At 42.8% G+C, this 27,756-nt stretch overlaps 5 protein-coding genes across 8 annotated transcripts; 2 read left to right on the top strand and 3 right to left on the bottom strand.

The window, feature by feature from the left end:
* Window positions 1-27,352, top strand: RB195_018557 (uncharacterized protein; the record flags this gene model as incomplete). 3 transcript variants are annotated; one of them, XM_013442730.2, is made up of 10 exons in its annotated part: window positions 1-172; window positions 1,932-2,056; window positions 5,962-6,030; window positions 6,298-6,379; window positions 6,454-6,538; window positions 12,346-12,523; window positions 12,706-12,843; window positions 20,247-20,345; window positions 21,211-21,261; window positions 27,224-27,352. In XM_013442730.2, the coding sequence occupies 10 exons, from the start codon at window positions 1-3 to the stop codon at window positions 27,350-27,352; spliced, it is 1,128 nt and encodes a 375-aa protein (XP_013298184.1). The 3 variants fall into 3 exon arrangements, with proteins under 3 accessions (XP_013298184.1, XP_064041922.1, XP_064041925.1); XM_064186041.1 differs by lacking the exons at window positions 12,346-12,523; window positions 12,706-12,843; window positions 20,247-20,345; window positions 21,211-21,261; window positions 27,224-27,352 and having other exon boundaries at window positions 6,454-6,542; XM_064186042.1 differs by lacking the exons at window positions 1-172; window positions 1,932-2,056; window positions 5,962-6,030; ... (3 more) ...; window positions 21,211-21,261; window positions 27,224-27,352 and adding an exon at window positions 14,492-14,674 and having other exon boundaries at window positions 12,356-12,523.
* Window positions 10,342-10,965, bottom strand: RB195_018558 (uncharacterized protein; the record flags this gene model as incomplete). Of its 2 annotated transcripts, none has more annotated exons than XM_064186043.1 (1): window positions 10,342-10,965. In XM_064186043.1, one exon carries the CDS (start codon window positions 10,963-10,965, stop codon window positions 10,342-10,344), a length of 624 nt encoding a protein of 207 aa, XP_064041923.1. The 2 variants fall into 2 exon arrangements, with proteins under 2 accessions (XP_064041923.1, XP_064041924.1); XM_064186044.1 differs by having other exon boundaries at window positions 10,342-10,887.
* RB195_018559 (uncharacterized protein) lies at window positions 16,740-17,009 on the bottom strand (the record flags this gene model as incomplete). Its single annotated transcript, XM_064186045.1, has 1 exon — window positions 16,740-17,009. The coding sequence occupies one exon, from the start codon at window positions 17,007-17,009 to the stop codon at window positions 16,740-16,742; it is 270 nt and encodes an 89-aa protein (XP_064041926.1).
* Window positions 19,006-19,410, top strand: RB195_018560 (uncharacterized protein; the record flags this gene model as incomplete). Its single annotated transcript, XM_064186046.1, has 1 exon — window positions 19,006-19,410. One exon carries the CDS (start codon window positions 19,006-19,008, stop codon window positions 19,408-19,410), a length of 405 nt encoding a protein of 134 aa, XP_064041927.1.
* Window positions 21,394-21,828, bottom strand: RB195_018561 (uncharacterized protein; the record flags this gene model as incomplete). Its single annotated transcript, XM_064186047.1, has 1 exon — window positions 21,394-21,828. The coding sequence occupies one exon, from the start codon at window positions 21,826-21,828 to the stop codon at window positions 21,394-21,396; it is 435 nt and encodes a 144-aa protein (XP_064041928.1).
* Window positions 27,353-27,756: the final 404 nt, after the last annotated feature.

The following is a 27,756-nucleotide window of genomic DNA, read 5'->3' on the forward strand; positions in this document are numbered from 1 at the left end:
ATGGACTACGATGTAATCGCGAACCAGCCGGTTGTGATTGATAATGGCTCGGGGTCCATTAAAGCTGGTTTCGCCGGAGGGCAATCTCCCAAGGTGCGGTTTTCCAACTTCGTTGGTCGACCAAAGCATACCCGAGTGATGGCTGGAGCGCTGGAAGGCGACATGTTCATAGGTATTTTTGTTCTGTTTCCACTATTTCGTTTTGCATGTTATTCCTGGAATAGGGAGGTGGTTGGACTCTGTTTGACCAAAGAATAGATTAAAGGAACGTTTGTGTACTAAATAGGACATCAAGACCTGTGTCTTCGTTTTTTTTTGGATGAGGAATGCATCGAAACGTTTGCCACTCTTTTGTGAGGACTGATTGGATTTGACATCAGCTTCAAAATGGAGTATGATATGACAGAGGATTCAAATCAAACGGCTAAAGTTCACTAAATTATTCCCTAGACGAAGATTTGATTTTTTTTTAGATCTTAGGTTAGAATCCACCCTACTGTGTTCTTGATCCGGGGTAAAATGTCGTTGGGGGAGCACTTTGACGCACCCAAATCGAACTATGACCGTATGAAGAGAATAGTGGCCAGAACTTCCACTCTGCCAGAGTACTGCATCTGCCCTCGTTGCGCGAAAAAGGTCACAGAGCACAATTGAGTGGCCGAGTCAGTCGAGGCCCTAAGACCTAAGCAACACTCTTAGAGGATCCACGACATGTAGGTTGAAGCTACTAAGTAAAAAGGAAGACAGAGCTGGAACTGCCACTGTTTTAAGTTTACCAAATCTTCTAAACAAGGAAAAAAATGTAGTCATGGGGCAAATCAGTGGAGCCCTTACTTCTGGACGATCTGTCTTACTTTTTTCTCTTGTTAACTTTAGCCTACATGTCATAGATCCTCTAAGACTAATGCTTAGCTTTTAAGGCCGCGACTGATTTACTTATTTGCTTCCAGAAACAAGAACGCCACTGAGTGGCCATCCCCAACTACGTTTTACTCTGAACAAGCTTATGAGGAATAACTAACCAAGTCATATCATGTGTTACTTCCAAAGAAAAAAAAAAGAACCGAAAATGAATTGCATAGCAGTCTACGATCACTAAGCATGCATGGAATAACTTTTATTCACACATTTTCGATTTGTATTCGCAAGTTGATGGCTCTAAATAGGGCCGTTGGGTCAGCCTTCATGAAGGCTGTTCTCATTCATCTGCTTCGCGACTTTAACTGGACTTCCGCAGTTGGGGCAAAGTCGCTCCTTTCACAGCAATCCACGATCAGTGAGACCTTGGCCGAATTCCTCCTTCGACTTCGATGCAAGCCCAGGTGGTAGTCAGTAATCTGACTGAAGTCACAAAGAGCGGATGCAGTACTGACACAGTTCCCACAAGTTTCGCCACGATTCTCTTTATACGATCACCCCAGATACAGTTCGATTTTGGTGCATCAGGGTGCCCCTCCCCCCAAAGACATTCTACCCTTGACCTGTACGTTTGCTGTTTTTCTCCGCCATGGATTGCCTTTCTCTGTGAGCGTAATTTGTATTATTTTATTTCATTTGGTAATTTCGACAAGTCTTACTATGTATTCTTCCTTTCATATTTCTTTGTAACAGTGTGATTATCAGCGTCTCTGTAGCTAGGAGAGCATGTAAGATGGTTGTCCATGTCTCTATGAACGGCCGGAGCGTTGCTTCGTCGAGGTATTTTTGTATCTCCTTGTGATTTTCCATCGAATACGTAGTGTTTGGGAGGCATTCGAGGAGAAATCTCCGGAGTCTTTCTACCGTTCTTTTTTGAGTTGAATGTAGAAGAGACAAAAACTCGATGGCTACTGCGGCGGAGTACCATATGTCTGACACTTGTACAAATAGCCGAAATGAATAGAGTCGGGAAAAATCTTGATTCATATGAACGAGGTGTTTTTTGTCTTTAGGTCCAAAAGCAGAAGAGTATCGAGGTCTTCTTTCGCTCAAATATCCTATGGAGCATGGAATAGTCACGGACTGGAATGATATGGAAAAAGTCTGGCAGTATATTTATAGCCAAGAGCAAATGAACGTGAGATGTTTCTCCTTTTTAATTTCCCCTCTTCATGTTATTGAAGGTGAATATTATATTCTAAATTTCTACAATATTGCTGAACTTAATTCTGCGTGACGTAATTCCACCTCATACAAGTTCTTCTCATGTTAGCCATCGGCATACCTGTGGCTTTTTGGGTACCCATTACAATTTTTATGTGAGTAGGTGAAAGAAGTTGACTTGACGTTTTGAGCGTTCACCTCATTAACCTCTTAAGTGGCGCGCGCATGAAAAAAAAGTGCACTCCATGACGGATATATACGGCATGAGGGGGTCAGATGCTACTGCTTTCAATAGTTGAACGCTTTTACTTTAACTGTTGAACTACACTGTGCTAATGTCGTATCGATTTTGATAAGCTGTACACGAGGTTGTTAAGTAAATTTATTGGCTAACGTTTCGACATTATCGCCTTCTTCAGAGCCTGAAATGGGCGATTTAATCTACAATTTAAGCGCCCAACCTCTTCACAACTAAACTGATAACTAGTTTATCTGCTTAATTGTGGAGAGGTTGGTCGTTTAAATTGTAGATTGAGGTTCATTGAAAGTCGAACTTTTCAACTCCTGTGCTAATGATTAGATCATCCTCCAAAGTAGAAAAATGAAGAACCACATCAATTTGAACAACTAAATATAAGCAGAGTGATACAGATTGTGAGGAATCATTTGTTGCTGACACATATTCGCATCTCTTGTTTCTTTAATGGTGACCTTCAGGAATCTTAAATGTACCAGTGGTTTTTTATACTAATGCTTCAGTTTTAGTTCCATGAGATAATATCGTTTCTTCTAGTTTATAAACGTTTCTTGTCCGCAGCGCTGAGATTCTTTTTTTTTTTGCTATCAATTTACTACGCTGCTTAGCTTCCATAATTCGGTGATCATTATATGCCTTGTTCCAGTCACCCTATTATATTATTGTAATATAATTTGCATTGTACGTCAAACATTCAATCCCATGCATTACCCCACTCGAATCTTGTCACATGTTCCTTGTGCGGACCAGTGATGCATCTTTTGGTTGTGCTGGTTGCAGTTTTTATGACATCGTCCGTTTTAGAGTTACATTTTTGTAAAATGTTACTTGTAAAAGCAAAATAAAAAATGTGTAGGAATTTCGATTTCGTGCTTCCGGTTTATCTGGATGTGCCAATCACCTTAGGATGCAACTGTCCCGTATAAAACTTCTTTCCTCCTTAGTTTTCCATAAGAGATTTTCTTTTCCATCTTGTGACTGAGTAGCATTTTTGCTAGGGGAGAAGTATTATGAGAACCACTCAAAAGGATGATACTTCTGAGACGTCGAGTATACACTGTCATTAGTCTATGATAATGTTGTCGCTTGAGTCGTGCCGTTACTCAACACCCATGTCGGCGAATGAAGGTTTCCACACAAAAAAGTGTGTGGCAGACATCAGTCATGAGAGGCGATTGCGTGTTCTTTCGTTCCTGTTTTCTAATCTAAATCTTCCGATCCTGTAGTCTTCTTCTGCAGCACTACCTAGTTTGGTGTTAATGTTCCCGTCAACGAACCTATAAAAAGAATTCCCGTTGCGCATTAATTCTTCTAGACCTTTATAAAATACGACTAATTCAAATTCATCGGCTGTTGAAGTTATGAGTAGCACTTGATGATGCTTATGGATTTTTGGTGCAGCTGGCGGAGAGAAAAATGGATAAACGCGACGTCACAATGAAGCCATCGTCCTTGCATTGAGCAACCCGAGATTATACGACATTTCATAGCTTCTCGTGCTATCCGACTGCTGAAATAGCAGTACTCAGTGTCCGGGATAGTGAAGTAGAATACATGCTGCATAGGCAAATTTATTTTTCTCCTACCGAGCACCCTTCCCATGGTGAGCTTAGCTTTCATCACAGGTCGTTGCCAATCTATATGGATAAAGTGATTCCCTGTATGAAGCAAAGAATTTTATTGTGACATGTTTTCGCAAGAAGGTGGGGATCTTTGCAGTGATTCACTCTTAGCTATGCTTCTGATTACCGAATAAGTGGGACATGTCGAGCTCCTCAGCTTGGGAGACACTGCCAGAAAACGTACCCGCGCAGTATATCGCAGTTTGATGCGGAGAGTCATCTAAGTGCCACTCTGAAGCGGCAAAAAACTATGCAGGGCTTGCTTTATAAATTACTATTTCTGAGATCACCTAGTTTTGTTTTTGAAATTTAAGTGGGACAATTCAATCTAGATGGCCTCAAGATATAGATGAGAAAATGTCAATTTCTAAAAATTCTAAAGACTTCTTACACAATTTTTCTTTGTACACATACACACGACAGACTAAGCTCATTATATAACGTGATTAGGACGGTGCTAATCCACAACGGGCCTGGGATTTTGCTTTTGGGGGAAGGCTTCCGCTGCTTACTTGAACTGTATTGAGGACTCTGGACGACGACAGAGTTGCCCGCGCTTCGCAGTGGGATCCCAACTTAGTCAAGTTCGTGATACTCCGCCTTCAAGAAAACAGCCTCAGCAAAAGAACTAAAACATGAGGTGGTAGACAAGAGAATCTATGCTGAAGAGAAAAAAACCTTTAGGGATTTATATTTTCAACAGCGGTATAGCTGGGGCGAGTGCTGACGACACTTTATTTTGGGATAAGTTCTATTCATACCTACTACCTAAGGATATTACTATTTATTACGCAGGTTTGCGGCGCAAATTCTGTGATATTTCGTAGATATTCGTGACGGACAGACAAATTACTGCATTATGGTGGTATGATCCAGGGAGAAAACGCACGCACTCTTAACAAGTTTACTTTATATTATAAGTTCGAGGACGTTCTGTTGAATTAGTACGCAAATACATGAGGAAGCAGATTTCAATTAATTTGGGGAACGATCTACAAGGTTATCTTCATTAAAGTTGAGTCGTGACATTCGAGTATCAACTTTACAGTGATACAAAGTCTTCTGTACGTCCATCCGACGCGATTTTTTACGAACAACCAACAACTGGCCCCAGGTTTGCATTTGGGTGGTTATCGAGTGCACGGTTGCAAACGCTCAATAACCATCAAGCGCAGTGCCGTGAGGGCGGCCCCGCTCGCGCGGCATGTTGTTTGGTGGTTGATGGCTGTTGAGCGCACGATTGCTAACGCTTAATAGCCATAAAGCGCCTCCCGCGCTGCTCAAATTCTGCGAACAGCCTTACCGAGCTGCCGCTAACGGCATCAAGTTTGCACCGTGCATTGAATTACCGTACAAAGTGGGGATTATAAAATTGCAAAACAACATTTGAATAAAGAGATGGGGAGATGTTTAATGGGTTGTAATGGGCGGTGATGAGGACCGAGACAAAACAAGAAACGCGGTGAACATTGCCTTGGACATTGGGTTGTTCTTTTTGTATCCTACAGAATTGGAAGGTGCCTGGCTCCTGGAGGTAATCGGCGATGCTGATCACGCCCGTCGACTTCAGGACGTTGACGATAACAACGATCGATTTAATAAATTTTTGTGGTTTCGCTGCAAACTCATAGATATCGTGGAATGCGAAGAAAATTGCGGGGAGTATTCGATTGCGGATGCCGGAATTTCGTAGGAAGAACCTCCAGACAGTTGTCGGCAGTGTTGGTGCTTATCTATTTTTCTATATGGACGGTAGAGAAAGTGATAGCTAATGTTTTTTTTTTCCTTTTACACTGACCGCAATCTTTGCATATGCCAAGAAACTTTCTAAGGTAATCTAGAGGAAGACTCTTTTGATTTGGCAGTCAAGTATTTTTAAGCGCAATTGGTTTCTCCTGTTAGTATCTGTGATTGAAAAACGGTGCGACGGCAGCTATTTGCATAAAGAAGAAGGTTTTATATTTTTTGCTTCGATGCATATTCTTTTGTTTCTGGTTTTAGATTTTTCCAGAGGAACATCCTGTACTATTAACTGAAGCTCCCCTAAATCCCATGAAGCACAAAGAAAAGGTATGTGAATGTTAGAATTACTCTTCCCCTTTCCTTCCTTCTCTTTTGTTTTGCATGATTTATTTGAGAACAAATTTTTGTAGAAATATGAAGTTGCTAAAGCGGTATGTAGCGCCCTTTCTTCTACTAATTTTTTTTTTCCTTAAGAACACTTGTGGACAAGCGTTTGCTTTTTTCAGGTTATTACAGAATACTATGAAGTCCGTCTAATAGAATTATTGAACTTCAATGTACGTAATGTTGTTGATATTTTATTCATTGTTATAGGCAGCAGAAATATTCTTTGAGTCCTTCAACGTTCCTGCTCTTCATATACAAATGCAGGCAGTTCTCTCTTTGTACTCATCCGGTTTGTTCTTTCGTTTACGTTTCTGTTAAGCATAGTCTGTTGCAGTGTCTCCAATCATAGACAAAAATATCTAGGTCGCACAACAGGAGTAGTTCTCGACTCGGGAGATGGAGTCACCCACGTGGTACCCATATATGAAGGTTTCGCCGTGGATCATGCGTGAGCGTGCTACCCTACTTTTATTATGCGTGCAGTGATAGATTTGTAGGTCACGTCGGAACTATTTTCGTTCTTTCTGCGGTAATCGGAAGCAATTATTACTTTCCTTTTTCGCGTAGTGATAAGTTCCATCCAGACCAGAGATATTTCTCTCTAAAACGAAAAGATAATATAATAATGAGTATGTTAATTGTAAAATGTAGAGCGATGTTTGGGTCGTTGTGATTTGCTTTCTAATAGTTGTTGTTCGTTATACACAGAAGTCATAGAGCAGTGAAAAGTATACCAATAACCCTGCTGATCAAAATTTCTGCGCTTTCTTACCAACCCTATGTTATTGGATCCGTCTCACCGGTTTGGCCGGACGCACCAATTTGACGCCGTGCAATCTTTCTCAATAAAACATTGAGTTAATGAATAATGGTGGCTGTTTTTTTTTTCTTTACAAACTGCAAATGTGAACGAAAAGTGCTGCCAAAATGTTACATGGCGTTCGATGAAGATCTTCAACGCATTTTGATAACTTCTAGTTTTTGCTTTTGAAAGAGAACAACTGAAGCTACTCTAAAGATTTGAGCCTTTTTCTTTTGGGGGAAAAAAATGAGAAGAAAAATGAAAATGAAAGAAAATGATTTTTCCCAATCCAGGGTTATCGGTCGACCGGTATATGATCTGTTTTTGAGATCAAGATTTCCATTCTGAAGCGCAAAGGCAAACAGCTGGTAGTATTTTGAGGCATTATTATCATATGCAAGCATGTTCTTGGAAAGCACGAATTTCATCTTTAGAGGTTTGAATGCGAAGAACAAATGGTGTCGAAAATGCTAAGGACGTGTGTAGCGCAGTCGGTAAGAGGTTTCGCTGTCTGCACTCTCGATCGGAGGTTCGAATTCGCCTTGGTGCTCACCAATCCCTTCATCCCTTGGGGGTCGATAAATTGGTACCAGGCTTGTCTAGGAGGATAAAAACACTGACTTGACTAACCCAAGTCATTGTATAGACCATTTACACGTTCGCAAATCTCAAACGGTTCTGATTTTGAATTGATGTGAACATGATGGCTCATCCCAAGTGGATCGATTAATGCCTGACACTTTATCCTTTATGTATGGCATATACCATCATGATCATGATCATGATATATAATAATTCTTACGTGATATATAACACGGGCTTATTCTGTCACGTGTGTATGTGTGTGTGTCAGTCACGGAATTCGAAGAGGGGGGTGCGAGGGGTCCACTGGTGTCGGATTGATGCGCCGGCGCCAGATAGCTACAATATAAGGTGAGACGTGTCCTGCAATGTCGGGTTGGTGCGAAGGTGCCAGATAGCTATAAAATTGGGTGCGTGTGTCCTACAATGTCCTGCATCATCGAAATGATGCACAATAAATTCGTGTGAATGTCGCAAAACATAAAAGGGACCTTGCAGCAGTTTCATAGCCGTGGCCACCGTTGTTTTTCACCTTTATATTTCCTTCGACCGTCTAACTTCCTGCACAAACTGCCACAAATTGGTAACATTCTCTCCTCAGAAAGTGGAAACACGCATGCAAACGGCTGCTTAAATAGTAGCGAAGAGTTTACATGATCTTTCTACGTCAGATCATGTAAACTCAGTATGATGATGTCTTTCACGTCATTTTGTGTTAAATCATCATTCTCTGGTAACTCTTGGTGGAAACGGGGGGAAGACCCATATTTCGAGTAATACTTTCAAATTGTGTCTACATTATATTGGAATCGAATGAGTGTTTGAAGCTGAAGTTTGAATATTCTCCATATGTAGAACTGACGAGTTTAGAAGGAAAACTATGAAATCTTTCGCTTTTATTCATAGTAAAAGATGAAGAAAGATTGCTAAAGGTGCACAAGTCTAATTTCACCAAAAAAGGCATCAATATTGATTTTCGTTGGTCAGTGAAGGGGAGCGAAGCGAAAACTACAGAAGGTTTGAAGTCCGGCTTTAGCCGGACGTTCAGGCTGGTTTATAATAAAAGAGAGGAAGGAAGCGTTGTTAAAAGAAAAGAAGAAAAACAGACCTAAGTAAACAGAAAATGCCACTACTATTAATTTTCTGGAGGTCGACCACAGGCATTTCGTCAAGGAGTTAAATGCAGAGGGACTTAGCGCATCTCTGCCAAATATCTTTCTCGTAGCTGTCATTGTTTTTCAGCGTACATCTGTCTGCCAAGTCTCGAGGAGGCCCACATCTGCTTCCACCTATTACCGCGCAGGCGTAATCCATAGGCTGAGAATAGCTTCGACATGAGATCGACAACATGCGGAAGTTTCATGCTGCACTCCGCGAATATAGCAGCAACGTCGGCGCACTTGAGATCAGTCAAGCAGTCCCCTGATGTTGACAGGACACTTTTAATAATAGACTTTTCTTCACATGATGTCATCGATGGCGATGTTGAACAGAAAGAGTCCTGCCATTGATCCTTGTCTTACTCCACTTACCACCTCAAACGGTGTTATACATCCAGCTGGTATTTGAACTACAGCAGTTGTTCTACTTTTCATATCGTTTATTAGGCGCACGAATTTTCCTCAAACTCCACTGGCGCGAAACGCGTTGAGATGACTAGAAGAAGGTGAGGAGAATCGAAGGCGGCTTCGAAGTCCAGAAAAGCCAACTGTAGAACCGTTGAATACTGCTGCTACACTTCAATCACTCTCCTCACAATAAACCTGATCATCTCACTATTAACACCTGATAAATCGTAGATCGATCAGGGCGAAAGCCGGCTTGTTCGTCGCGGGTGTTTCTTCGCGATACTTGATTAGCCGACCTAGGATGATCCGCTCCAAAGCCTTGAACATTGCACGCAGCAATGAGATTCCTCGATAGTTTCTTGGATCTGTGATGGACGTTTTGTTGAGAAGAATTATGATAGCGTGTCTCCAGTAGTCAGGTATCTTTTCGTCATCAGCCCATATTGAAAGAATGGTCTTCGTCAGTTCACGAATTCCCGATGAAGGAGAAGATTTCAGAATTTCTGCGCTAATTCAATCGCCCGTCAGAATTTCCATTCTTCATTTTTTAGATGCAGACCAGAATCTCGACTACGTCGGTGGCTCTTCGCTGTCCGCCAGTGTACATCGGTCTTTGGGTGTGCAGAGTGTCAGTGGGGTTGAGGGACTGACGGCACTCGTCGGTTCAGCAAACCGTTGAAATGTTCCCTCTGGGTGGGAATGGTTGCCCCCCGACAGGGACTCCGTTGGCAGTGTTCACGACAGGCGAATACCGCTATTCTGCCCCAGCGAAGTGTAGGCTTTTCTCGGGTTCTTGTCCTCACATGAATTTTCAAACTCCTTCGCTCTTGACCTCCATTCCATTCGTTCTCAGGATCACGTTTCAGCAGACGACGTAAATCTCAGAAGCTTCTCCTGGCTGAAGTTACCACTAATGCGGGCTCCACACACAGAATTGTATGTGGATCTTCTCTTCGCAGATGCAAAGGCGAACTTTTTCCTCCGAACTCACAACTCCCTTTTCCGAACCGTACCATCAAGCTGAGAAAAACTGGGCGATGGTCGGAATCGAACGCGGCGTCCCAGACAACTCTATTTTCGGATTTCTGACAAAGGGATGTTCTTCGTCAGAACGTAATCGAGCTGAAGCTTAAGAGTTAGCATATTCCACTTTGCTGCTCTTCTGGCGTCAGAGGGGTTGTCCTTTACCACGTAAGCTGATGGCGTCAATGATCCCCTGAAAAGTGGATACAATGTTGAGGTTCGTCTGCTCCCTAAGGGCTGTCAGACGATTTCCGTTGTTTGCTCCGTGGAGTATAACTACTTTCCAAGCACATCGAATTGTTGTTCAAGTACCATCTTTGCATTCAAATCAATTCCAGCAATTACCTCCTTCTGGCTTTGTATCTTGGATATCAAAGTACTGAATTTTTCATAAAATACATCCTTGTTGTAGTACTCAGTGGTTTCCGTAGCTGCATGAGCACTTACGATCCACATTTCAAAGTCCTCTGCGATCCCGCAGTCGTACAAAGGCGCATCTTGACGACGCTCGTATCGAAGCTCGTCCACCGAGTCATTGTAGTCGTTCCTCACAGCTATCGCACAGCCTCCTACTTTCCTTTCATCAGCATCGTCGAGTGGATGGTATAATTGTCGATATTGATGATGGAGCGATCTCTGATGCGTGTTTCTTGCAATGCAGTAAACGGTGCAGAGATAGTGTGGAGATATGGTGTGGAGATATAGCAGAAGTTTGGATAGTGCGGTTTGTTGGAGTTCACTTGACAGCGACCAGCAGTTCAATGTTACAAGACGATGTAATGTAATGTTTTTTGCCAAAGATTCTATCTTTCTTTCAGGCATTCGACCTCTTAGAGTGTGGGCTCTGGCATGGTGCTGTACGACAGCATCTTTTCGCAATCTATGGGAAGCTTTTCCCATATAACAGTGCAGGTTATTTAACTCGTACGCTCCCAAGGCGCATACTCAAGTGCGTCTATAGCGCGTGGTTTCTTTTGTTTGGCCGGTCAAGGATGATTCGCTCCAAGGCCTTATACATAACACGTTGCAATGAGATTCCTCGATTGTTTCTTGGTTCTGTGATGGATAATTTCTTGTGATGCGGGATTATGATGGCGTATCTGATATGCTTTCGTCAATCCACTGAACGTGTGATCTTCGCCAGTTCACGAATTCTAGGCGGTGGAGGGAATTTCAGTATTTTTTCGCTGATTCCGTCCTCTTCAGGCTTTCCATTCTTCATCATCTGGATACAGACCAGAACTCCTACTCCGTCGGTGGTTCTTCGCTGATCGGTATGCTAATCTTTGTGCGTGTTGAAGTGATCCCTTCAAATTTGTTGGGTTGCCTCACCGACAGTACGGTGTTCAGGACTGGAGAACATCTCATTTTGCTGCTATACTGTCTCAGTAAAGAATTGGCTTTCTTCCGGTTCTTGTCCTTTTCAAACTCGACCCTAGATCCCAATTCGTTTTTGTAATCATGATGCAGCTGCCGGGAGCCTTTTTTATGCAGCGTCCTGAATGTTACCCGACGTATGTTTCACTGCATGGTACCATTTATTCGCGCCAGTTCTGAAAATGACCACCTGCGGTCTGGTATAGGGTATAGAAAGCGTCCTTGTTGTTTTCTTCAGCGTTGTCAGTAGGTCCGTGGGCGCTTACGATCCAGAGCTTTCGTCCTCTGTGATCCCGCACTCGTACAAAGACGCATTCAGGTGGCGTTGAGCCAAATTCCTCCACCACGTTGTTATAGTTGTTCCTCATGGATATCGCGCAGCCACCTACTTTCCTTTCATCAGCATCGCCGCAGTATACGGTGTAAGCTCCGACACAGGGATATCCCACAAGTATGTATGGGGATTTTGGGACATATAGGTGTGCAGGCCATATATGTAAATAGGTCGTTCGTTTCCAATCACATTACACAAGAACACCAAACGAAAAAACGTCGTTCTCATCGACGAAGGGAGTTTGAGAACCCCCGCATTCTCAGTTGCGCAAGGGTGATGAGATCTGCAGACTCCCCAAGTACTGTTGTTTGTATAGTGTTAAGGAACTCCACGTGGAGCAGTCATGTAGCTCGCAGAGCTTTGGAGGAGGCCTAAAAATCATTGGTAATCGGTAAGCTTTCATCTTTCGGAATTGCTGCAGGGATTACTATTTCGTTTTCTCTATTTCACATAAATTCGAAAATTCCAATTTCATTTCACGTTAACATATGGAGTCTGTCCTATATAATCTAATGTTTTCTTACTGTATCACGGCAGTTGTGAATATTACGAGCATTCCTATTTTTTAGTATTGGACGAATGGATGTAGCAGGAAGAGATGTGACGCGGTGGTTACGATTGCTACTTCGCAAAGAAGGCACAGACCTTCATAGAACAAGCGAATTTGAAATCGTCCGCGAAATCAAAGAAAAAGCGTGCTATTTGGCTACGAACGTTGTCAAAGAGGAAGCTAATGAGAACGATAAGGTTGCTGATATCTTCTTTGCATTCCCATTTGAAATGTTTCTGAGGTGTAAAAAGTACCCTGATTGCAGAAACCTTTAGTGGCTACATGTGATACTTCTTGTGCATATTATCATTAGTATTTCATTCTGCATTCGAAGATCTTTTAGAAGAAAAAAAGGTTACTGTCAGTTCATTATCTTTAGCTCATCTATCCTCTACCGGATGGTTCACGTCTTGACATTGGTACGAGTAGATTTCGCGCTCCAGAGATTTTATTTCGGCCGGAGCTGATTGGAGAAGAATGGCCAGGAATTGCTCAACTCGTCAATGACTCTATTAGGGTAGGTCAGGACGACCAATAATAGGAAATTCTCTTGTATTCGGAGAACCCATCTGCTCAAATTCGTTGCAAAAACGACAGTTTTTTTCCAAGTGCTGTGTGCAAATGACATGGATTTGAGGGTCGGCAGCGAAGCGAAAAAAAAAATAGAAAGAGTAGAAAAACTCAAAGTTAAGGCAGCGTTCCACGAAATTGACGTAGCACAGAAACACCAGGAAAGTGTGGAATTCGGATTAGAGTTTATAGAAACGAGCTCCGCTTATCTTTTCTTTGTCACCGTAAAAAAAATGGCGTAGAAAACGACGTTTCTTCCCAGGAAATCAGCCTTTTTGCACAAGCCGCGTCCACGAGCGAGCAATCGAAGATTAATGAGGTTTTCCTCAGTAACTCATTCAAGTAAAAATAATGAATAAAGTTGCACAGGAGACCGGAGCGTGGACAAGGCTGCTCGGTCTAAAGTACCTCGTAGGAACTAAAGCTGACTAAATAGCTGACTCCGCTTACCTACCGCTAATCATACTCTGCATCACCGGCTAGAATTTTATTCACTATCTGTTGAATTGTTCTGGGGAATCAGACAAATTCACTGCAATTTTGTAACGCGACGTGATCTCAATTTAGTAATCGTATTAGAAGCAAGAGAAATCCTCACGTGAAGTATGAGATAAGGATGTATCTAATAGCTTCAAATTACGTGCATAAAAATTTTCGTTAAAACGGAACATTCCAGCTCTCAAAAGTAACTCAAAAGTAATGAGAATTATCATTATCCTGTAACCCCCAAGCTTTTTTGTAGCCTAATTTATTTCTGGACTTTCTTTCTGTATCTCTGACTTCTGGTAACTTACAGGAAGAAAAAGAGTTCAAATTTGTTAAGATTTCTAGACTTTCTGAAGGTGATATAAAGACAAACTCACTCCTTTTCTTTATTAGAACACCATGCAAACCCATGTACTTCTATCTAAAACTATTATCTTTTGACTTATTCGGTGATTTCGACAGCTCACACCACTCTTCCTTGCATATTTCTTTGTAACTGCGCAGTTTTCTGCGTGCTCTCTGTGCCTAGAACAACATCTATGACGGTTGTCTGCGTCTTCATGAACGACTGGTGCGTGACCTCATCGAGATATGTTCGCGTATCCGCCGGCATATCTACTGGGCACGTTATGTCTCGGAGGCATTCGCGGAGAATCCGCCGGGACCCTCTTTACCGTTCCCCGCTGTGGTCGCACGGTCAAAGGTTCGAAACCACCCTACTGCCAACCAAAACTTTCACCCCTCCAAGGTCGATAAATTGATATCAGACTTGGTTGGGAAGATGAAAACACTAACTTGATCAGCGGCTCCTGGGCTCCTGCAAGTCGTTCTATAGGCCAACATGCGTTTATGAGGTCTTAGCGATTCCGACTTGCAGTCAAGCGCGTTGTCGCATCCCAAGCGGACTGATTCGCTCGAGACTATACCTTTATTATTGTTACTATTATTATTCTTATTATTACTGTTACTATTACCTTGATTCCTGTTGTTCTTCGAACTGGTCGAGTGGGCGCTAGTAATCTTTCCATTTGTCCCGATCGCGTGCCGGAGTCACCTATTTGTTCCTTCTTTCGCGTGGGACACGAAGAGTATCAAAATTTTCTTTGAAGGACTTCGTGAGGAAGTCTGACCATCAGGTCGGCGGTCTTCTTGCAATGCGTTTGATATCGCATGGAAGTTTGTTGCTCACTGCTCTGGTTCAACTAGTGCCGTTGAAACGCCTCACGTGTCCTGCTCACCTCACTTTGCATTCCATGGCAAACGCGGCAGCGTCTCTAATCTTCGATCGTTGACACAGGAGAAGACTTTGAATCCCGTCTCACATTGTGTGAAGCGACATACTCCTATCATCAGCTTCTTTCAATAGCGCCTTCAATAACGTTCACCGCATTGTCTTGCTGGTTGCGAAGGGTGCAGATTTGTGAAGCGCAGGAAATAACGCCGGTGTTCCTGGTCTTTTTAACTACATCCTCGATGCTCTTTTACGCTTCTCCTGCCGCTCGTTTCTTTCTGCCCAACTAGGGGGTCAGGTCTTCATGTTCATTTCCCAACCCCGAAAACGTAGCTGGTGCATCCGGGTATGTTAGTTCTGTTGAGCGTAAATGGGCATCCGTGACCCATCCATTGAGCATGAACATTGTCTTTTTCAAATTCAGCTGAAAACCGATGCATCCACATGTTTCGTTGAATTCGGTCATTATTAGTTCTGCTTGGCTTATCTAGATGACATCAGAACGATGTCGTCAGCGAAGCCCAGATGGTCTAGCTACCGACAATCAACCATGATGATATTCTTGTAAGATTCCTATTGTGACGTTACTGTACAACACTCGAAGTACCTTTATACACTGAGTAGGAACGCCTTGCTTGACCAAGGCTTGCATGACTCTCTGTCTCAAATGAGTCGAAGGCATCCTTTAAATCGAAGAATGTGATACATAGCGGCGTCTTTCAATCTCACTACACCGCAGTGACTTTCGAAACAATGTGAATGTGGTCAGTGTGAATTATCCTGAATCCTTTTCGAAACCATGCTTGCTCGCTTGGCTGTCCTTCATCTAACACTTTTTCAATCCTAATGATGATCACTCTTGTAAAGAGCTTGTAGATGACGGATAGTAAGAGGAACTGGACGATAGTTGCCGATGTCGTGTGGATCTCCCTTTTGGTCATGCTTATCTTCCACTTTAAGAACGTTCCATTCCGACAGTTAACCCCTAAAGAGCCTCATCAGGGTGATGATTAGAACTGCCAGAAAATCTTTCAGATGTTCAAACTCGTCGGGACCGGGTGAAGTACGATTCTTCACCTCCTCCTCCTCTTGATGGTCGTTCATTGTGAGTTCCGGAGAGCAGCCGTGTTCGTCTTGCCTTTGGCGAAGTCTGGACGAGCATAGCATGTGCTCTTTCTCTCTCTCTTTCTCTCCCTGCTTCACTGTAAACAGACGGCTCCCGAATACTGTTTCTTAAGACTTCATCTATTGCAACGCTCCACCCCTTGCGCCGCCTGTTCAGGCATTTTTCCATTGGAATTTGCCGGCATTATACAATTTTGGCCAATCCGCTCTCAAAATGAGCACACCAGAGAGGTGCGGGGTGTAGAGCTCCATTGGTTCGTACGGGGGCCAAATGAGAGAAAGTGAGAGAAACAGTGAGAGTAAGGGAAAGGGTATGACAGAGCAGGTGAGAGTGAGCAAGGAGCATGGTGAAACGGAATGACAGAGAGAGTGCGAGGAAGAGAAGGTGGAGAGTGAGAGAAATATTGAAACCGAGTGAGTGAAAAGGAATGACTGAGCAAGCGAGAGGGCGCAAGAGAAGACGAAAGTGAATGAAACTGAGGGAGAGAAAGAAAAGGTAGGTGGTGAGTGAGGAAAAAAGTGAGGTTGATTGAGTGAAAGGGACTGACAGAGCAGGTGATGAGGAGGGCGAAGAGGAGAGTGAGAAGGATTAGGGGAGATACTGCGAGGAAGAGAAGATGCTAAGTGAGAAAAGAGAATGACAGACCAGGCGAGAGTAAGCGAGGAAGAAGGCGAAAGAGAGAAGTGAGTGTGGGTGCGTGTGTGTATGTGGAATGCACGGTGTGAGCCGTCTGGTATGTGCGATATGCTGTGTGTGCGTGGTGTCCGTGCTGACTGTGCTACATGCCATGCGCAGTGTTTACTGGTGGTATGTGTAGCGTTCTGTGCGGTGTGTGGTATGTATAGAGTGGTACGTGCCATACCACGCCAGATTCGCGTGGTGATGCCTTCAAAGGTCTTCCTTTACAGCCACTCTGCAAAGCCTTGGAAGCTCGGACGTGAGTTCTTGGTTGCCTGCTGCTCGTGCTTCTCCACGATGGGTTATCAGCTCAAATTTTTAGCTAGACAGACTTGATGGTTTTAAAACTCTCAGCCTTCTTCGTGCAGTCATAAAGATGTTCAGCGAGCCGGTCGTGTTCCTCGTCAATATTGTCCAATGCGACATTTTTCCAGAATCCTGCTAGCGTAGCGAAGAGATCCCAGTTAATGATTGTTCTGGGACTTTGCTCTCTGAACTTGACGGTTTTCTCTTCCCTTCGTTTGAAGGCAAATTCCACTCGGAGGAGGCGATGGTTCGATCTCGTACAAAATCTTTGGGTTAACAGCGCCATCCGTCAGGTCAGAACTTTTTACTGTTGACGATGTAATCAATTTCATTACGGCGTCATCCACCGGGTGATTCCTACGTCTTGGGCAGACGGAGGGCTTCTTGAATTTCGACTTCCCAACACGGTCTTAGTCGTCATGCAAAACTCAGTAAGCCTTTCCCCCTGTTCGTTCCAGTGTAGGCAGTGGATCCCGACGTAAAGTTCCTCGGGTGTTTTCCCTCGGAGCAATTTACGCGTTGAAATAACCAATTATAACCTTGTAGAAGGTATGATCTTTTCTGCAGAACTTCTTCGGGTCCATATAAAAACTTCGACTTCTTGATAGCTTGATTCTGGTGCATAAGCCGCGAAGACAATCAAAGCTGACGTTAAACCACCTTTTTTCATTCGCAGACGTCCAATTCGGGTCGTCAATTTTTCGAAAGGTGTGATGTTCTTTGCCATATTCGTGTTGAGGAGGAGTCCAAAAAGCCTCTTCTGTCGCATGTTCTTAAGAACAGTTCCTCTCCCCTGTCACAAACGGCGCTAAGTAGGTGGCGCCGCTTCGATCAGTCTGATGACGTCATACTTAAACTTTGCTGGCTCGCATCATCACATCTTCCATGGCCACATCCACGAGCGTTGTAATAAATACAGACTGCCATCTTAGTCCTTTTCCGTTTTGGTAGCCTAAATGGCTCCTGCTACCCTGTCCTTGCTGGTCCTACCGTGCCAGGCTTTTTTCCAGAGACAAGAGCCATTCCTACTACTGTGACGTGCATGAAATTTTAAATCCCTTGGGCAGGTTGCAAGCCTCGTGCTCCACGGGTTTGTGGGAGCCCAGAGTTGAAATGAGGCTTTTTTGTTGGAGGCCACTCCAAACTGCCTCCCAGTCACTTGATTGCAAGCTTCTGGCGATTCAGTCTTGGCATAGCAGAGAAAGGAAGCCCGTCCCCTGAACCCACGTTCCAGGCACAAGGTCACTTTGATCACGCGATTAGCCATGTATGCTCCACATAGGGGCGCGCCACGTAGCCTTGCGAATAACCGACTGTGATTCCTCTAATGAGTTAGATCCGTGGATTATTACTATAACTATTACTATTTTTACTATTGCTATTTACGATACTATGATGATCTGACGTAGAACTTTATCTTTATCAGAACAATAGTGGTGTTTGCGTCATATTTCGTTAGAACATTAATTCTGTGACAACTGTGTGTGTACGATGTGTATCTGTGTAGGTATGTATGCGTGTATATGTGTATTGTGTGTGCATAATGTGTGTATGTGTGATTATACTGGTATCAAAGGAGTGTTTGAAGCTGAAGTTTGAATGTTCTCTTCTTCGAATGTAGAAATAACGCGTTTAGAAAGAAAATTTGATTCTTTTAGAATTCTTTTCCCTAAATTTATGGATAAAAGAAGGCGTTGTTAGGAGAGAACAATACTAATATTACAGAAAATACCACTACTATTAATTTTCATTGGTTAGAGAAGGCGAGCGAAGCGAAGAGAATGTTACCAACTTGATGCAAATGTGCAAGGAAATAGATGCGCAAAGGAGTCATACAGGTGCAATGCAGCACATGGATATGAAATTTTTGCAACATGCACACGAAGTTATTGCGCGAAACTGCTGCACCATGGCATACCACTTCAACGCTGTAGGACCCGTTACACCCCATTCTATAACTTTGTTTAAGTTTGCGGCGACGGCGCACTAATCCGACGCCGTGGGACCGGTTTCCCTCCTTTTTTGGAATTTGGTCACACACACGCACCACACACACCACACACGCACCACACACGCACCACACACACACACACACACACACCACTCACGCATCACACAGATACACGCAGAGATGGACACACTTGACAGAACAAGCCCGTTATTATACAGCATGATCATGATTACTGTTGTTTATTATTATTATGGCTATTATTAAAAAGGAGGGAATGCATAGCAGGGTGCTGCGATAGCACACTGTCAGAATCTATGCTCTGATAGGTCGAATGCCGAGAGAAGACATGGAATCTTTGGTAAGAAATATCCGTTTCGGAATGCTGAAGTATCAGTCGTTGTCGAGTGAAATCCAGCAAGTCACTCTGTCGAGATTACTACGATTTCTACATGTACCGTTTGCTGCATTGCAGGAAACACGCATCAGAGCAAGTGCCGCCATCAACTTCGAAAATACTGTCGCTTTCGATTCTGACAACTGCTCGTTTCTTCTCAGCTTGAAGGTACGGCTGCAGAAAAGAAGTAGACGAGTTCCACTCGTTAATTCCACAATGTGGATCTCCGCAGTGTCCACAGCAGGAATAGGAGTGAACGGACAATCAAGCGAACTTGTGGACAGGTTCTGTAATCTGGCCTGTATCTTGAAAAAGGACTCCAGCTATGAAATAGATATTTAGCGAAGATGCTGCGAGGCCAGTTCGGCATTCAACTCCTTATCGAATTGCCTTTCGACCGCCTCTCCCGATGTATTCAAGCTGTAACCTATCCGCTATTCACTGCATCATGGTGCACGAATCGGAGACATTGGCAGCGTCGTCTTGGTGATGGAGAAGCTTGACTGCATGGAAAGGAAGCTAATTAAACGGATAGTTCGCTATTTTGGCCAATGCGTGCCATAACAAAGGACTTTACTTGGGCGGAGGAAAACATTAACGTTTTACCACGAGTTCTAAGGTAGTCGCAGAAAACCGTCTCCGCTTTCTTGGTCACGTTATAAGGAGACCATCAATTTGCTTTTTCCAAGTTGCCTTGAAGATGCTCCCTCTTCTAAACTGGAAAACGTAGGACGTAAAAGAAATTTCTGGATGGGGGTGGTGAAGGAAGACCTCAGGAAATTTGGAAATCAACGGGCAGTTCAGGTGAGTCCCGCAGGATATGGAACAGGGACGGATGAACATATTCTGTGCGAACACTAACTCAAGATCGAACAGGATGGGCTCATATACGTTCAATAACGACTCACGTCAGCGAAGAAGCGAATAAGACACGTTAGGCCGTAACATTCGCTTACCGTTGAAGTCAATTGAGCCATTATTATTCGTCCATGTTCGTCCTCCAACAAAAACTCATGAACTTCAAGTGATTCTGAATTGAAGTTGATTTTGTAGCCATGGTACCCGGCTAACCGTCTACAGTTCTTGCCGCAGATAGGGAACATCAATTTTTTCGAGATAACTTGTCATTTAATTAAATTCCTAAATCTTGAATAAATCCATTAAGTAAGTCTTTGCAGAAATGTGACATGGATGTGCGCAAAACTTTGTATGGAAGCATTATACTGAGTGGTGGTTCTACCCTCTTCCAAGGATTTGGTGATCGACTTTTGTCGGAGGTGAGCTTCATTGCCCTTCCTTCAGTAAAAATTCGTGTTATACTATTGGTAGTAGGAATATTATTGTTTGAACTGTCCAGATCCAGAATGAATGTCCAGATCGGCTGGAATTAAAACTGTTTGCCTTATTGTCAGTCGTAGCATTGAGATGAAATAGAATTTCTGCTGAATTTGACTTTGTTCTGATAAGAAACAAATTGCATCAGTTGCATCTAGATGAATCACTTACTCCAGGACATGAAAAAATGAAGTCAAATGAGATCTGGGAGTTAGCACGAATTGCAGTTTTCCCGCATAATCTTAACATATACGTCTTCGAACCTTATTTGTATGAAATCTGCTAGTCAAGCTTTTTCTACGCTTCACTTTCAACTTCAACTGTTTTGCTCTAACATGTTTTATTTCGGTTTTTGGTGAACTGGTGGCTCCTTTCAATAATTTGCCGACTTAAATGAGGCGTAATAATAGATAGTATTGAAAGTGATTTCTACCTGATATTTTCCCAAAAGGGGCTTCAGCTCTCTCTTTCCTATTCCACTTCGCAGACGAACAGCGGTAGTAGAATGATAAGATTGGGATGATAGGACATTCAGTTGCAATTGTAGGTCTCACGCTGAGTGCACGCTAGAATAATGTTAGAGCAAGTAGCTCTATTGCGTGACAGATAAAAGTATCTTGATAGATCACACTCGATTTCGCTCCTTGAGGCTTAGAGCGGTGGACGAACTGGCAAACTTGTGCTTTAACTATCCCCTACATATGCTTTTTTTTATGATTTCATGCTTCCCGAAATCGTTTTAGCAGTTATAACTTTGTGGCTATTCTATTAATAGATTCTTCTTAATTTAAAATACATTTCTTACAGATGAGACGACTTTCTCCGCAAGATACCAAAGTGAGGATCACTGCACCACAGGTTTGTTGCATCCTGGAGAGTATAGAGAATATAGAGAAATTCACGAGATGTCTATTTTCATCATTCGTGTCCTTGCTTCGACGAAACTTTCACTATTTGTCTCAAAAGAAATGCTCGTTTTAACGCTACGATTCAAATATTACAAGTAATGACAGGAGCAAGTTTATTCAGCAATATATTGTCCACAATTATCAGCGACACTCTTCCATCGCCCACGCAAGGAATGGAGGCCGTCGCGGTAGAAAAGTTGTCCACCCAAATTTTCACCGCGTCGAAGTACTCGATCTTCTGATCTTTGGAGCATCTGAAGTGCTCTGCAAGAGAGCGAACAGTCTGAGTGGAATCCTCCTCGATTCCGGCTAGCAGCCCTTGGTTATCGACGACGACTGGGGGGCTATCGTATTCTTCGTCTCCGAGGGATTCGTTTCCATTAGCAAAACGCTGAAACCAACGGCGGCACTGGCTTCTGGAGATAACGTCTTGTCCAAACACGAGGGACAGTGAGCGGTGACAATGGGCGGCCGTCTTGCTTTGTTTAAAGTCGTACAGCCACTTTCGGTCACTCATCACTAGACAAAAATATTTTCTTTGAAAATCAATCAAATTCAATTATAGCAATGAAAGAACGAACAAAATGAAACACTGAAAGTCCACTCAAACATTTGTTGAAAATAGTTTGGAAAAAATTCGGAACAAGGGCACTTACGCATTTCTTTTGAGACAACCTATATTTCCTATTTTTAGATTCCTGTTATAGATTTTTTGAAATGGTATCTGGTATACAGAATGTTAAGCATGCATCCATTATAGTGAAAAGATAAGGAAATGAGTTGGTGTGAATATCATGATCATGATCATTCTATAAAATAACGAGCTTATTCTGTCGCGTGCGTGTGGTGTGTGTGAGTGTGAGTCGCAAAATTCCAAAAGCAGGGTGCGATGGACTTCGATTGGTGCGCCAACCCCACGAAGCTATGAAATGGGGTGAGACGGGTCCAACGGCGTGGAACGGTATACCGTGGTGCAGTAGTATCGCGCAACAACTTCGTGTAGATGTCACAAAAAATAAATGAGATGTTGCAACTGTTTCATATCCTTGACCCCTTCACCTGTTGCGTTGCCCCTTCATGACTCTTCCGGGTATCTGTTTCCTTTTACCTCAAGTTGATAAATCACCTTCTTTAGAAAGTGAAAACACTAATGCAAACAGCCGTTTAAATAGTAGCGAACGGTTTACATGATCTGACGTGGAACCTTATCTTTATTCGTACGATGATTTTGTTCATGTCATTTTACGTCAACACATCATTCTGTGATAAGTTAGAGGAAGGATTCTACAAATGTAGAACTGGCGCGTTTAGGTAGAAAACTATGAATTCTTTCTCCTTTATTTATAATAAAAGAGAGGAAGAAAGCGTTGTTAGAAAGACACAGATCTAATTAGGTGTAATTGATCATTGAAATGGAGCGAAACGAACACCGGAGAAAGTCCGAAGTCCGGATTTAGGCGAACGTTCAGACTGGCATATAATAACGGCCTTAGTCTGTGTGTATGTGTGTGTTTGTCTGTGTGTCGCGAAATTCGAAAATGGGCGGGTCCAACAGCGTTGAATTGGTGCGTCGGTACCAGATAATGCTACGAAATGGGGAGAGTTGGGTCATACGGGGGTTAATTTCATGAGCCGGCGTCGTAGAGCGGTAAAATGAGGTGAGACAGGTCCTGCGTCGAATTGGTGCGACGACGCTACATAACTATAAAATGGGGTGACACGGATCTCACGGCGTCGATTTGGTGCCCGTGTTGCAATAGTATCGCTTCGTGTGCTTTTCGCAAGAAGGAAAATGAGACGTTGCAAGCGTTTCATAGCCACTGCCCATGTTCACCTTTATGATATCTCCGCACGTCTTTTTTTTTTGCACGTTTCCCTCGGGTGCGGGACAAGAGGTACCCGTGAAAACCGGCTGACCGCTCATGTCCTCCCTTCAGCACCGCGCTCCTCCGCGTAATTACGGCTGCCGCTCCACCAGCTAGGCATCTTCCACGACCGTCTGAGATCACCTACACCCCGCCTCCCTATTGCTCTCTGATCAACGCCGCGCGCGACGTTCGCGTCGCGATGAAGCGGGGGATAGTGCGAATTTTGAAGGAATGGGAGTGAAAAACGAATTGCCGCAGCGAATTCTGATGTACGGATATAGTAAACCAAGCGCATATTATTGGGAATAAAAGAGAAGAATTGGATCCTTCTATCCAATGTAACTTTACATAAGTAAAAATTATCATAAAAGATGCTCCAGGAAAAAGAATAACATGCATATATTTTCAAAGATCTCATAATTTAAAACATTTCATGCCCCAAGTTTTCTATATAAACTAGTAGTGCATAAGTATGTGTTTGTCACGATGTCATTCAGCGAATTCGTGTTCAACCTCAACTGCAGCACCTATAATAACAGTAAATTTATGCGCTAATTACTTTGTATACATTCCTTAAACTTCTTTCTACATTTTACCTTTTCAAAATTTTACTTAGATATAACGTTTATATCGAGCGTCTGTCAAGTACTTCAATACTTGCTTGTACGTTTTATACAGTTTTATATAATAGAACTTTGTATGGTTCTTCAAACTTCTTTCACCACCGTTTTATCGCTTCATTTTTATCTATTCTCTACATAAAATCAATACGAGAGGTTAGGTGTGTTAGTGGCGAACAGAGAGCTTTGTATTTTCGAGATATACCTTTAGGTACAGTGTATGTCTGCGAGACATTATTCGCGCCTCGTTAATCGTTGGATGCCAGTTTTACCCAGCTAGGTAAACAAAAAGAAATCCTTAGAAAGGGAAAAAAGGTAAAGAAGATAGCATAACACCGATCAGTGGGACATTTTTTGTAACATCTCTTGCACTCCCAAAGATGAATGAGTGTTTTTCACCTAACAAGTCGAGACAGGATAATTTCTTTTTCACTCGCATTTCTAAATGGCATGTCACTTATACAAACCTATTTCATTTTTTCCTTCTTTTATATTAACTTACAAGCACACTTTATGTAGACCTTCGAACAACATCTAATACCAGGTACTTTCCTTTTTGTTCGATTTTAAAAGCGCAGTATAAAAGCTGTGGGCGCGGCGAAAAAAAAAATCGTCGTAATAGCGGTAGACGCGGCGAAATGGGAGGGGAGGGCGGAGTGGGCGGGGCGTCTTGAAGACGTAGCACAAGAGGAGCAATCAGGCTACTGTAGCGATTATGAGGGTATCAGGAGACGCGAGGTGCAATTAACGACGCTCATTAGCCTCCGGGATACGCGGCGGCACATCATACGGGTACCTCTTGACCGTTCCCCGTTTCCCTCAGTTTGGTCACGTGCTTTCTTCAGAAGGTTAAAACACGCATCCAGACGGCCGCTTAAATAGAAGCCAACAGTTTACATGATCTGAGGGGGAACCTTATCTTTATCAGTACGATGATGTCATTCTCGTCATTTCATGTTAAAACATCATTTTGTGATAAATGTTGGGAAAAACAGGTGGAAAACCCATACCTTGAGTTATTCTTTCAAATAGTATCTACATTATATTGGTATCGAAGGAGTGTTCAAAGTTGGAGTTTAAATGCTCTCCAAATGTAGAACTGGCGCGTTTAAGAAGAAAGCTATGAAATCTTTCCTATTGCTTTTTGATGAACTGTAAACGAGTTTGTTAAATAATTTTATTGGCTAACATTTTGGCAAAATCGCCTTCTTCAGAGCCTGAAATGGCCGATTCTGTCCACAGTTTAAACGAATCAAACCTCTCCACAACTAAGCTGATGAACTCAGTGCCTCCTTTTCCAATTACCAACTTAGCAACTGAATGCTCACCTTGGATCGGAGACACCTGGCATGGACCTCTGAGTGATCGATCACGAGAGCGAATGGTTCGAGTGTCTCGTTCGGATCATAAGAACCATCCGAGATATGGTGCGAGTTCCTGCGTTGTCGACAGTCATTCGTCCTTGCGGTTCATTTTGGAGTTTTGGCTTGGATCCAAAATGTTTCCAGCGATTTTCGACCAAACGTTTTAGATTTGTGCACTAGGATTTGGACCCTGGTTTGTGTTCTATGGGCGCCTAAAGGTATCCATTCTCGTAACCTATTCTTCCCATTCACGTGCTCTTCGATGCGGACATGCAACGCTTGTGCCGGTTCGCCAGCATCCTTGTCGCCACAGTTCGTGCAAGAAACCATGTAGATTACACCGAATCTCAAGCAGTCTCTTGGTCTACCTGTGGATCAAGTAATACACTGCGGTCTTATACAGATGGTACCGTACAAACGATTCCGAACTAGCGAACCGAAAAACCCCCCATCACCACGTCACTGAGTTCGCGCGCTGTGTTTGTACCGCAATTACGCGATAGAGCCGGCTTCTAGAAGCGTTCAAAGAACAAAAAGGTAAGAATGTAGCAGCGTAAAAAAAAAACCAAAATGCTGAAAATGAAGCGAAAACGTAGAAAATTTCTTCCGGGAAACATCAAAGAACAAAGCCGGCAAATAATGGTTATTGCGTAACAGCTAGTAAGTCAGAAATTTTGTGATACGTTTTGTCGTGATATCACCGTATTGGCTTGCGGCTGAAAGAGAATACAATCTGACATTTTGTAATGTTAAGTTGGATTAAAAGACAAGGAGTCTGGCGTTAATCAATCCGCTTGGGATGCACCCCCACGTTCACTTCAATTCAGAGTCGTTGGAGGTCTACGAACGTGCAACTGGCCTATATAATGACTTGCAGGGGGCTAGCCGATGTGTCAAGTAACTGTTTTTATCCTCCCAGAGAAGTCTGCTACCAATTTGTCGACTACTCCGGAGGGATGAAGGGCAGTGAGTGTTAGTCGGAAGAGGTTCGCTGTGGCGAGGTTCGAATCCACCCTAGTGCAAACCAAGCCTTTCTTCCCTCGATTAAATTTTGAATTGGATCTGTTTGTGCTTTATGGACAAATTTGAATTCATCAAGTAGCAACTGTTTGAATTTCGTGCATTGACAGCATTTATACGGATTCACTGAAATCCACCAAAATAAGGTCTTTACAAAATATGTTGGTATTAATTGATGGATCTTTTCACTTTATCCTCTTGAGACTTGAGATTTTCTGTTTGTCTCATTTACGCAAATATAATAAAACACACTGTTATTTTTTACTTCTGGCATTTCGTCCGCAGTTGTTTGACATATCTCAATACTTAAACGATCGATACTCCGCCCAGAAGAAGTAGCAGAGGTAGCTTTCCCTGCGAGACATGTTTCGCACTTTATTAGGCGATGAGGAAAGTTGGTGTACGTTGCCTACGTAATAGGCGGGGCATAAGGCGAATGCAGCGCAATGCTCTGTTTATGTCATTAATTGCGACGCAGCTCAATTAATCATAGCCGTTGCCAGTTATTTCCCCTAAATATAAGTTGTCGTAGGAGCTGTGGGTACCCAACGATACCCACCCTTTGACAGAGTAATTCCCAGACAGTAATCGTGGAAATATCCTCCAAAACTTGACCTGGAAAGCACACTGCCTCAAAAACAACTACATGCCTCGTATTTGCTGCACAATTATACGTGAATTGAATTGTCGTTCTGATTGCACTGTGGCTCTCAATGCTGATGCTTTTCTTGATAATATTTCCAAACATTGATTTTCTTCACTTTCCTTTTCTTCAGCGTTCCTACTATGTTTCCCTCATCGTGTCCTCAAAGCTCTGGAGTTCCCTGCAAAAAGCAGTAATGCTTGCTTTCGGTTATAATATATGAAGTTTGTCTGAACATAAGAAGTAAATTTTTTTTTCCATTTACATAGGTCTAGAAGAACACTCACTGACTAAAATGATATACTACATGGACCACGCCGTGATTTCTGCTGTCATTTTTCATTTATGTTTCGTGCTGTGTTAAGTTCATTTTTTGCGAAAACTTCGGAAATTTTAGGAGCGTCTATATTCCACTTGGATTGGCGGGTCAATTTTAGCCAGTTTGGATACGTTCCGGAAGTTATGGGTTAGCAAGAAGGAGTACGAGGACGAAGGCAAAAAAATTTTACATAGGAAGTTTTTCTGATGTTGTATTCCCTTTTTGGACTCATCCGAACGAATTTCAGTAGATCATTCACTATCACTATTTATTTCATCCGAAATTTGTTTTATAGGTAATTTTATATGTTTACTACCGTTATGTTCTGCCATGCGGCTTATCAGATATGCGTTGACAATCTGGTTTAATATTGTCTTGATTAAAGTATATTACGCGCTTAGTCTTCCTTTGTGCCTCTGTGGCACTATTTTGTGCTGTTGTTCCTTTTGTCGATATTTTTTATACTTTTCAAATAATTATTGTAGCTTTAGATTTGTTCCATTCGCAATCGCGCATGCTGCTTTTCACTAGATTTTAAACCTCTTCTGACGACACACTGTTTAGGGAGCGAACCTTTTGTCTCGTTTTTTTTCAGGTATTGATTCGGATTC

This window comes from Necator americanus, chromosome II, assembly GCF_031761385.1.
Source record: "Necator americanus strain Aroian chromosome II, whole genome shotgun sequence".
NCBI classification, from domain to species: domain Eukaryota; kingdom Metazoa; phylum Nematoda; class Chromadorea; order Rhabditida; family Ancylostomatidae; genus Necator; species Necator americanus.